Source organism: Phyllobates terribilis, unplaced genomic scaffold (genome assembly GCF_046119375.1).
Source record: "Phyllobates terribilis strain yellow unplaced genomic scaffold, ASM4611937v1 Scaffold_1__5_contigs__length_1240528914, whole genome shotgun sequence".
In the NCBI taxonomy this organism is placed as follows: Eukaryota; Metazoa; Chordata; class Amphibia; order Anura; family Dendrobatidae; genus Phyllobates; species Phyllobates terribilis.
The window spans coordinates 1,116,451,532-1,116,463,930 of record NW_027362761.1 but is presented as its reverse complement, the minus strand read 5'-3'; the positions used below and the strand labels follow the sequence as shown (position 1 = coordinate 1,116,463,930).

Below are 12,399 nucleotides of genomic sequence, written 5' to 3'. Positions count from 1 at the left end.
TGGACGCCGGCTCTGTAGCCAGGCGGTTTGGACGCCGGCTCTGTAGCCAGGCGGTTTGGACGCCGGCTCTGTAGCCAGGCGGTTTGGACGCCGGCTCTGTAGCCAGGCGGTTTGGACGCCGGCTCTGTAGCCAGGCGGTTTGGACGCCGGCTCTGTAGCCAGGCGGTTTGGACGCCGGCTCTGTAGCCAGGCGGTTTGGACGCCGGCTCTGTAGCCAGGCGGTTTGGACGCCGGCTCTGTAGCCAGGCGGTTTGGACGCCGGCTCTGTAGCCAGGCGGTTTGGACGCCGGCTCTGTAGCCAGGCGGTTTGGACGCCGGCTCTGTAGCCAGGCGGTTTGGACGCCGGCTCTGTAGCCAGGCGGTTTGGACGCCGGCTCTGTAGCCAGGCGGTTTGGACGCCGGCTCTGTAGCCAGGCGGTTTGGACGCCGGCTCTGTAGCCAGGCGGTTTGGACGCCTGGCTCTGTAGCCAAGGCGGTTTGGAACGTCCTTGGCTCTGTAGCCAGGCGGTTTGGACCCTGGCTCTGTAGCCAGGCGGTTTGGACGCCGGCTCTGTAGCCAGGCGGTTTGGACGCCTGGCTCTGTAGCCAGGCGGTTTGGACCCTGGCTCTGTAGCCAGGCGGTTTGGACCCTTGGCTCTGTAGCCAGGCGGTTTGGACCCTTGGCTCTGTAGCCAGGCGGTTTGGACCCTTGGCTCTGTAGCCAGGCGGTTTGGACCCTTGGCTCTGTAGCCAGGCGGTTTGGACCCTTGGCTCTGTAGCCAGGCGGTTTGGACCCTTGGCTCTGTAGCCAGGCGGTTTGGACCCTTGGCTCTGTAGCCAGGCGGTTTGGACCCTTGGCTCTGTAGCCAGGCGGTTTGGACCCTTGGCTCTGTAGCCAGGCGGTTTGGACCCTTGGCTCTGTAGCCAGGCGGTTTGGACCCTTGGCTCTGTAGCCAGGCGGTTTGGACGCCTTGGCTCTGTAGCCAGGCGGTTTGGACCGCTTGGCTCTGTAGCCAGGCGGTTTGGACGGCTTGGCTCTGTAGCCAGGCGGTTTGGACGCTTGGCTCTGTAGCCAGGCGGTTTGGACGTTGGCTCTGTAGCCAGGCGGTTTGGACGCTTGGCTCTGTAGCCAGGCGGTTTGGACGCTTGGCTCTGTAGCCAGGCGGTTTGGACGCTTGGCTCTGTAGCCAGGCGGTTTGGACGCTTGGCTCTGTAGCCAGGCGGTTTGGCTGTAGCCAGGCGGTTTGGACGCTTGGCTCTGTAGCCAGGCGGTTTGGACGCTTGGCTCTGTAGCCAGGCGGTTTGGACGCTTGGCTCTGTAGCCAGGCGGTTTGGACCCTTGGCTCTGTAGCCAGGCGGTTTGGACGCTTGGCTCTGTAGCCAGGCGGTTTGGACCCTTGGCTCTGTAGCCAGGCGGTTTGGACGCTTGGCTCTGTAGCCAGGCGGTTTGGACGCTTGGCTCTGTAGCCAGGCGGTTTGGACGCTTGGCTCTGTAGCCAGGCGGTTTGGACGCTTGGCTCTGTAGCCCGGCGGTTTGGACCCTTGGCTCTGTAGCCCGGCGGTTTGGACCCTTGGCTCTGTAGCCCGGTGGTTTGGACCCCAGACTCTAGAGCATTCTGTACTGTACACTGTCCCATTTCGTCTCCCAGCCCTGCCCTACCTCCGTTTATTGGTCCCCAAGGAATTTCCATACAAATGTGCTTTACATCAGTATGCAGACAGTATGTATGTGTAGGAGAGCACTTCAATCTGATTATGTCATTTACTGAAGTTTGCAAATATTTGAGAACTCTTCACCAAAACTGTACGAGTGTTGAATTTGGAGCATGACAATTGTTCTTTTGTGATGCTGTCTGTATATCAGGGTCACACATTGGGTATACGATGTGACTCTTGTCTGAGCATGCTTTGTTAACTAAAACTTTCACTAGATATAATGTAAATCAGTAATAATGTCTTTCAATGAATTCAATGCATTGAATGTATTATATAGTTTTGGAAATCCCATTTTTCATACAAATATTACTATTCTGTAATAGACCCTTTTCTTCTAATATATATTGTTGTCTTTAATTATTTTCCATTATTTGTTTCTGACCTATTACACAGTAAAAAAGTCATAACATTTTACGTTACTTGACTTTTTACTTTTTTTTTTAATCAGTTTTAGGTTCTTTCCTGCTGTTTTCAATGGTTGATAAAAGTTCTGATTGTATTTTATTCACAGAGAGGTTTATCTGTTGATCACTTGTGCAGCTTAGAGGGTTATTCCCATCTTCATAGATGGATATTGTCTGATAGTGCTTGTAAATGCAAGTAATTTTGCATTGTACTGCCTATTAGAGTTTGCAGCTGTTCTTGAGATATTAAAGCCTTTCTTTAGTTTACAGCTTGTTGCCTTGGAGACCGACCACCGCAGCTATTATGACGCAGCAGTAGTTATTTTTTATTGAGCTTGTCAGCTCTATTTTGAAGCACAGTGTTTACAAGCTAGACAGCAGCGGTGGTCGGTCTCCTAGGCAACGAGCTATAAACAAAGGTGTTAATATCTCAAGAACGGGTTTAAATTTTAATAAGCAGTAAATTGCAAAATTGCTTGTATCTACAAGCACTATCCAACAATACCCATATACCAAAGGCAGGATTGGCCGACCATCTAATGTCCTCCCAACTACCTCCTGAAAGATGATGTTGGGGGACATAAGCGACCCTTTTATTCTCTGGGAGGTAAGCCGCCATCCTCTTTCCTTATTAAAAACACATGGACACTTGACTGAGCCGGGTCTGACGTGAAAGCAGTTGGCTTATGAAGCGTTCACCCAACATCTGCCGCATGCGTGTGTCCTACTTAAGAAGTCGATCATACAGATAGGCGTGGAGACTTATATAAACGTGGCGCTGCCGTCTCATCACTACCAATCTCCCTTCCCACCTGCAATATGGAGGATGAGAGGTAGCGACTTTTTAGTTTTCACCCTAGGTTTATTAGTTGTATGTAAATACATCTGAGCATCTACTAATTTGCGGCCGGCTTTATTTCACAGCGTGGACTCATTGTTCTTCTTGTGACCGTTGTGCTCTTGAAAACCATTCCTGTGGCCGTGCTGTCGAAGGCTGCTTTCAGTGTGGAGACAAAGGCCACAAACGCAGTAGCTGTTCTCGCCGCCATGTCGCTGGGGTCCACAAAAAGTGAGTTATGATATCAATATAGTAAAGGGGTTGTTCAGGTTTGGCACAAAAGTGAATCCTCAAGATGCGCACTGTCAGGGTTCTTCAGGTGGTCATGTGACTGCAAGTATGTGATATGCATATTCCCGGCCACATTCCAACTAGACGTGTCCGGCTGTGTTCAATTCAGTTGCATTGAATGAGGCTGCGCATGTCTAACCGGAATGTGCCTGGGAGTATGCACAGCGCATGCTTGTAGTCACATGACTCCCAGCATCGGAGAATCCTAACAGCGCGCGTTGTGCCTACTGTGAGGATTCACAGATCTGCCATCACATAGAGTGATGGCAGGCTTTCATGCCAAACCTGGACAATCCCTTCAAAGAGTAACCATCATTTTAATTTTTATTTCATAAATCATTAGTTCCCATAATAATAATTTTACTTATATAGTGCCAGTGTATTCCGCAGCACTTTACAATGGAGAGGGGACAGGTACAGACAATAAAAACAATACAAAGTAACAATTAGGCTAAGTGCCCACGTAGCGTTTTCCAAGCGTTTATGCTGCGGAATTTCCGCAGCATAAACGCTTGGAAAACGCTTGGTAATCCGCACCCCATGGTCCCCAATGACAAGCCGCAATGTCAATGCCCATGCTGCGGATTTTTCCGCAGTGTTTATGCTGCGCTCAAAAATCCGCAACATGTCCATTAATTTTGCGGAAGCGCAGCGTAATCGCCGCCATTGACTTGCATTGAGACGCATATAATCCGTGTCAGTACATTTGTACTCACGGATTATATGCGTTTCAATGTGCGGATGGTACCCAAGTCTGGAGGAGAGGACTCTCATCCAGACCCGGGTACCATAGAAACCGTAAAAAAAGAATTTCAAAAGAAAAAATAAAGTTTATACTCACCTTCCGATGTCTTCCCGGTGTTTTGTCTGCTCCCTCCGGTGTCTTGCACTGCTCGCGTAGATGTGAAGGGCCTGCCATGACGTCACCGAGTCATGTGACCCATCACATGGCTCAATGACGTCACCGCAGGTCCTTCACACCGCCGCAAGCAGTGCAAGACACCGGATGGAGCAGACAAAACACCGGGAAGACATCGGAAGATGAGTATAAACTTTATTTTTTTTTATTTTTCACCATTCTTATTCTTTATTTTTGCTAACTTGGTCACACTATATAAAATCCATGCCGGTTGCATGGATTTATATAGTGTGAACAAGTTGTCAAGCACTTTTCCAAGTGATGCTAAAATCGCTTGGAAAAGTGCTTGATAACCTGCAAGCAAAAACGCTTCTACCTGGCAGGATAAACGCATGTAGAATCCGCATGCGTTTTTCCTGCCAGGGAGAAGCATAAAAAATATGCAGCATTTCTGCATCGTGGGCACATAGCCTACATTCAACAGTTACAGGAGGAGTGAGGGTCCTTCTCCCAAGCTTACAATCTATATGGAAGTAGGGGGGACACAAAAGGTAAGAAGTGCTTGTTATTTACGGTCCAACCATCATTATAATAAATAAGGGTTATGATATAAAGCTGCATGATCCGGTCACAAGCCAGTATGTGAATAAGTACACAGATGAATAAGAAGGACCAGATTCAGAGGAAAAATTAGAAGGAAAAACAGGGGAGAGTTGATTAGTGAAGTGAGGTGATAGGCCTGTCTAATGAGATGTGTTTTTAAAATGTGGGTGCTACGTATTAATCGGAGCTTCTGGGGTAGAACATTCCAGAAAACTGGTGCAGCACGAGAGAAGTCTTGGAGGCGAAAGTGGGAGATTTGGATTATGGAGGATGTTAGTCTTAAAATAAAAATGAGCAACTTTGTAACCTGATCAGATAAATCTGCTTCCTTCTCCTCCTGGACTAATTATTCATTCTCAATTCATGGGTAAAATCTGAAGATTTTCTCCTTACTGACATAGGTGCTGACAGTTGGTGTTTTTAAAATTCTCTGGAAGGAGGAGCTGGAGGCCGATACAGTTAATCTGTTGCAGGTTCTGAAACTACAGTTACAGTTCTCCATAGAACTTTATGAGCACCAACTGCCATCTCCTATCTCAGTAATGGGAAAATCTGTCTTCACTGAAAATAGATTTTACCCGTTAATTAAGAATTTTGAGAGTGAGGAGAAAGAAGCAGAATTCTCTAAGATATACTACAAGCTTCTCATTTTCACATGTACTTTTTTGTCCTATTGAAATATGGGGAAAAAAAAATATCATACCGGTGGTTACGCTTTTTTATGTTTGTCTATATTTTACCATATATTGCATAAATAGAAAAAACATCTCTCGGGGGTTGGGATATATTAGGTGGCAAGTGAACAGTCCCTTTTTAAGGTTGATGTGTTCAAAGCAGGATAAATGGGCAAGATGAAACATCAGAGGGATTTTGTTGAGGGCAAAGTGATGGTTAGAGGACTTGCTCAAATCATCTCCAAAAGCAGGCCTTGTGGGGTGTATGCATTGTTTAGTACCGACCAAAAGTGGTCTAAAGTAGGACAACCAGTGACCCTGCGACAGTTATGGGTGCCCAATCCATGGAGACCCCAGCTTGCAAACTTGCTAGCTTACAGGACTTAGAGAATCTTCCATCTTGATGCCAGATAACCCCTTTAGAGACAGGAGGGGCCTACCCAGTCTTAGGTCCTTAGGATAGGTCATTAATATCTGATCAGTCGGGGTCCGACACCCAGCACCGCCGATCAGCTGCTCGCGGTGGTGGCCGGAAGTACTTGATTGCGGAGCCGCTCAGTATTCTGGTAGTGGCCTCGGCAGAGTATTGCACATACGCCGACACCGAGAATAGGTGCCAGGTGTCGGACCCCGGCCGATCAGACATAGGTGACATCTCCTAAGGATAGGTCGGCAATGTAGAAGTAGTGGACAACCTCTTTAATGTTATGGCTGCTCAGTGGAGAGTACTATGTGCCCTCACAGTGTTGTGTATATGCAAAAATTCTAATAAAATTATTTTATTTTCTATCAGACAGCAAAATCCGAGCAAAAGAAATCTAACAGTAAAAACAAAGAAAGCATCACAAATTCCTGCTAGCTGGAAGAAAAAAAAGAGACAAAGGAAGAAGAAGAAACCTGCGTCCTGAGTGCAATATGTTCCCTTACATAACATCAGGCACAGTCTGTCCTTATTTAGGACTTTCTGCTGTTTTGTTCCTTTTGTGTTTGAACATTTTTATTTCTACTTGAGCTTTGTAACTAATAAACCGGCTGCCCGCACTTGTGTCCTGTGACTCAGAGCCGAACACCTGTCAATAAAGTCATAGACGCTACATGTGCTAACAAGTTACTGTTTAATGGGAAGTACTGAAGCCTCCTATTCAGCTGAGTGTAGTCCGATTCTGCCGATATATGAGAAGGGGCTCTATGCCCCAGGACTGGCCATAGAGTAGGCTGCGAGGGAACGGTCATTAGAAGCAGGAAAAATCGGCATGTCTTAGGATATGAGCAACTTTGACAAGGCCTAAATTGTGATAGCTAAACAACTGGATCAGAACTTCTCCAAAACATCAGGTCTTGTGTGATATTCCTGTGTGTATTGGTTGTAGCTTCCGAAAATGGGCCAAGGAGGGACAACTGATGAACGGGTGACAGGGACGTGTACTGTATGTCCACTGCTCATTGATGGACAATAGTATTGTGACACCTACACATCCGCAGCTGGAGCTTTTGACGTTCTAGTTTATTAATAAGGAGTCTGTTCCACCTTCTTAACCTCCCCTCTTATGGGAAGGCTTTTTGTAAGATTTTGGAGGTCTGTCGGAATTTTTCTCCCATTCATCTGAAAGATCGTTTGTGAGGTCAGACACTGATGTTGGAGGAGATGACTGGGTTCACAATCTTTGATTTTGTTCATCCCAAAGGTGTTGGATGTGGTTGATGTGTTTTTGTCCTTCCACCCCAAACTCCCCCAACCATGACTTTATGGACCTTGCTTTGTGCACTGAGACAATGTCATGGAGAACAGAAGAGGGCCTTCCACAAAGATGGAAGTATAAAATTACTTAATATGTTTTGGGTCTAGGCCAAGCAAAAAACTGTATGACCTTATTCCTCCACCACAAAACTATACAGCTGGCACAATGCAGTTAGGCAGGTTTCAAGCGTGGTCCATGACTCCACAGAACACATTTCCACCACTCCAGAGAGCAGTGGCTGCTTCTCTATGCCATTGCATCGGACGCCTGGCATTGTGCTTGGTGATGAAAGACTTGCATGCAGCTGCTCCGCCATGTAAACCCTTTCCATGAAGTTCCCAGCGCACAATTTTTGTGCTGATGTTGATTCCAGGAGCTTTGAAACTCTGCAGTTACTGAATCAGTAGAGCATTGCCAACTTTTATGTGTCTTAGTAAACCGAAAACTACCCTGCGTCTTTAAATAGGAATACATTGGATGGGGTCCTCATACATAGTAAGGTCAGTAGAGTCAAGTTAACACTGTATTGAGACTTACTTGACATCTGTGTTGAAGACTTATGTTTTTTGTATTCTGTTCCATTGGGGTTTATCAGATTTTTGTCATGCTGTTCCTCACTTCACATGTTGCACTATTTCTTATGGTAAAAATTCTACCACTGAGGCTCCAATGCAGATGTGAACAAGAGCCAGCAACATCGTGATTTAGAAGTTATCTGTGGTCAGGTTTGGTAATAACATGATAGATGCCCTTTATCTAATCTGTCTTTACCATCTTATTTGATGTTACACTGCAATAAAAAACAAAATTTGGCATACGATGGGTTGATCGTAACCCAATATTCTATGATATACTCTGGAAAACACATCTTGGGAGTGTTCCTAAAGATAAAACATTGCATGATATTAACCTTTAACCTAGAGATTTAAACAGTGCAAAGACGGCAAAGATTACGCAGTGATAGGGATTAAACTTTGTGAAGATTACACTGAATGCTTAAGGGTTTGGTCCACCTTGGTTCATACACCCCTCAACATTGACCTTGCAGCATCAAAAAAATGAAAAGACGGGGAACTATGAAAATCAGGGTATGGATAGACATGTTAATGATATGGAAATGATGAAAAAATGGAAACAAAATATTCAAAACATCTTAATTTATTCAGCATCAAGTATGAGCGCCACATGCAGAAAACATACACACCTTAGCTGCTATCAATGGCGTCATTAATAGTTTTCCGAGGAATGTTCTGCCTCACAGAATGCACTTGGTCACTCAAATTATTCAAAATCCCTTTGGCAATTGTCGACCAATGAAGTCACAGATTTGCTCGAAGGGAGACAAGTCCAGAGACGCTGCAGGCCATGGTAGCACGTTTAGCCCATGCGGGCCGCTCACAGTAGCACGAGCGATATGCAGCCTGACGTCATGTTGAAAAAACTGCTCCTGGGACATTTTGGAGAAATAGCCATACATAGTTATAAAAGTACTAGCTAATGAACCACCCGTTCTACGCCGGGGTGGCGAGCATTTTTATTTGTGCTGCCCCCACCATCCTATCCCGGTATGCGTGGCACCCCTCATCCCCAATCCTGGTATTGTGGCACCTCTCATCCCCAATCCTGGTATGCGTGTCACCCCTCATCCCCAATCCTGGTATGCGTGTCACCCCTCATCCCCAATCCCGGTATGCGTGGCTCCCCTCATCCCCAATCCCATTATGCATGGCACCCCTCATCCCCAATCCCATTATGCATGGCACCCCTCATCCCCAATCCCGGGATGCTTGGCACCCCTCATCTCCAATCCCGGTATGCGTGGCACCCCTCATCCCCAATCCCGGTTTGCGTGGCACCCCTCATCCCCAATCCCGGTATGCGTGTCACCCCTCATCCCCAATCACGGTATGCGTGTCACCCCTCATCCCTATTTTGGTATGCGTGGCACCCCTCATCCCCAATCCTGGTATGCGTGGCACCCCTCATCCCCAATCCTGGTATGCGTGGCACCCCTCATCCCTATTCTGGTATGCATCGCACCCCTCATCCCCAATCCTGGTATGCATGGCACCCCTTATCCCCAATCCCGGTATGCGTGTCACCCCTCATCCCCAATCCCGGTATGCGTGTCACCCCTCATCCCCAATCCCGGTATGCGTGTCACCCCTCATCCCCAATCCTGGTATGCGTGGCACCCCTCATCCCCAATCCTGGTATGCGTGGCACCCCTCATCCCCAATCCTGGTATGCGTGGCACCCCTCATCCCCAATCCTGGTATGCGTGGCACCCCTCATCCCCAATCCTGGTATGCGTGGCACCCCTCATCCCCAATCCTGGTATGCGTGGCACCCCTCATCCCCAATCCCGGTATGCGTGGCACCCCTCATCCCCAATCCCGGTATTGTGGCACCCCTCATCCCCAATCCTGGTATGCGTGGCACCCCTCATCCCCAATCCTGGTATGCGTGGCACCCCTCATCCCCAATCCCGGTATGCGTGGCACCCCTCATCCCCAATCCTGGTATTGTGGCACCCCTCATCCCCAATCCTGGTATGCGTGGCACCCCTCATCCCCAATCCTGGTATGCGTGGCTCCCCTCATCCCCAATCCCGGTATGCGTGGCTCCCCTCATCCCCAATCCCATTATGCGTGGCACCCCTCATCCCCAATCCCGGTATGCGTGGCACCGCTAATCCCCAATCCCGGTATGCGTGGCACTGCTAATCCCCAATCCCGGTATGCGTGGCACCCCTCATCCCCAATCCCGGTATGCGTGTCACCCCTCATCCCTATTTTGGTATGCGTGGCACCCCTCATCCCCAATCCTGGTATGCGTGGCACCCCTCATCCCCAATCCTGGTATGCGTGTCACCCCTCATCCCCAATCCCGGTATGCGTGGCACCCCTCATCCTTATTCTGGTATGCATGGCTCCCCTCATCCCTATTCTGGTATGCATGGCTCCCCTAATCCTGGTATGCGTGGCAACCCTCACCCCCCCACTATACACACATCCCCAAAAAAATATACAGTTATACTCACCTTTCTTCTCTGTACTCCAGCGCTGCAGCGTCCTGTTCTGCCGGAGGCCGGGGGAGGAGTGCGGCGACCGTGCACCGCGCTGTCGGACGCCATTTTGCTGAAGACACACTGTAAATGTGTCTTCAGTAAAATGGCGCCGGATAGCGCTATGCGCACGCGCCAATCCGACGTCTCACTCCGCCCCCGGTCTCCGCTGAAGAGAGGCGCCGCGACAACGCTCTTCCCGGTCAGGTAAGTATGGCGCCGGAGATCGCAGTGTGCGTTCAGTGCCTACGCATACCACAAGCTCCGACACCATACACCTCCTCTTACCTGTAACGGCTGGATGCGGTCTTCTGTCTGGAGCCAGACTGCACGTCACGCATACGCAGTCTATCGAGGCTTCGGACAAAGACCCGCATCCCCGGTTATATTATAGATTACAGTGTTATTCCATATTAGTATCCCAATGTAACAAACACTGAAATATATCCAAATACACTGCTCAAAAAAATAAAAAGAACACTTAAACCACAGAATGTAACTCCAAGTAAATCAAACTTCTGTGAAATCAAACTGTCCACTTAGGAAGCAACACTGATTGACAATCAATTTCACATGCTGTTGTGCAAATGGAATAGACAATAGATGGAAATTATTGGCAATTATTAAGACATCCTCAATAAAGGAGTGGTTCTGCAGGTGGGGAAAACAGACCACATCTCAGTACCAATGCTTTCTGGCTGATGTTTTGGTCACTTTTGAATGTTGGTTGTGCTTTCACACTCGTGGTAGCATGAGACGGACTCTACAACCCACAGAAGTTGCTCAGGTAGTGCAGCTCATCCAGGATGGCACATCAATGCGAGTTGTGGCAAGAAGGTTTGCTGTGTCTGTCAGCGTAGTGTCCAGAGGCTGGAGGCGCTATCAGGAGACTGGCCAGTGCACCAGGAGACGTGGAGGGGGTCGTATAAGGGCAACAACCCAGCAGCAGGACCACTACCTCTGCCTTTGTGCAAGGAGGAACAGGAGGAGCACTGCAAGAGCCCTGCAAAATGACCTCCAGCAGGCCACAAATGTGCATGTGTCTGCACAAACGGTTAGAAACCAACTCCATGAGGGTGGTATGAGGGCCCGATGTCTCCAGATGGGGTTGTGCTCACAGCCCAACACCGTGCAGGACGCTTGGCATTTGCCACAGAACACCAGGATTGGCAAAGTCGCCACTGGCGCCCTGTGCTTTTCACAGATGAAAGCAGCGTCACACTGAGCACATGTGACAGACGTAGACGTGACAGAGTCTGGAGACGCCGTGGAGAGCGATCTGCTACCTGCAACATCCTTCAGCATGACCGGTTTGGCAGTGGGTCAGTAATGGTGTGGCCTGGCATTTCTTTGGAGGGATGCACAGCCCTCTATGTGCTCGCCAGAGGTAGCCTGACTGCCATTAAGTACCGAGATGAGATCCTCAGACCCCTTGTGAGACCATATGCTGGTGCGGCTGGCCTTGGGTTCCTCCTAATGCAGGACAATGCCAGACCTCATGTGGCTGGAGTGTGTCAGCAGTTCCTGCAAGATGAAGGCATTGAAGCTATGGACTGGCCCGCCCGTTCCCCAGACCTGAATCCGATTGAGCACATCTGGGTCATCATGTCTCGCTCCATCCACCAATGTCACGTTGCACCACAGACTGTCCAGGAGTTGGCGGATGCTTTAGTCCAGGTCTGGGAGGAGATCCCACAGTAGACCATCCGCAACCTCATCAGGAGCATGCCCAGGCATTGTAGGGAGGTCATACAGGCACGTGGAGGCCACACACAATACTGAGCCTCATTTTGACTTGTTTTAAGGACATTACATCAAAGTTGGATCAGCCTGTAGTGTGTTTTTCCACTTTAATTTTGGAGGTGACTCCAAATCCAGGCCTCCATTGGTTAATAAATTTGATTTCCATTGATGATTTTTGTGTGATTTTGTTGTCAGCACATTCAACTTTGTACAGAACAAAGTATTCAATGAGAATATTTCATTAATTCAGATCTAGGATGTGTTATTTGAGTTATTTTATTTTTTTGAGCAGTGTATATTGAATATCTTTGCATGGTGAAAAAGCGGGGTGCCAAATCTTACGTAAACAGTAAGGCTAGGTTCACACACGTTGTGTTTTGCTGCGTATTTTGCTGCAGATTTTTATGCAAATTTTCAGCTGCGTCTGGCAGTACCAGCAAAGTCTATGAGAAACCAGAATTATCTGCTCACACATGTTGCTTTTTG

At 48.3% G+C, this 12,399-nt stretch overlaps 1 protein-coding gene across 2 annotated transcripts in view; it reads left to right on the top strand.

Annotated features, from left to right (window-relative positions):
• The window catches only part of ZCCHC4 (zinc finger CCHC-type containing 4), a 31,876-nt gene extending 25,471 nt beyond the window's left edge, over positions 1-6,405 (top strand). For both annotated transcript variants that reach the window (XM_073646627.1, XM_073646637.1), the window contains exons 12-13: positions 3,024-3,168; positions 6,158-6,405. In XM_073646627.1, coding sequence (XP_073502728.1) covers positions 3,024-3,168; positions 6,158-6,272 — 260 coding nt within the window. In that variant the 3' untranslated portion in view covers positions 6,273-6,405. The remainder of the gene's footprint in view (positions 1-3,023; positions 3,169-6,157) is intronic.
• Positions 6,406-12,399: the final 5,994 nt, after the last annotated feature.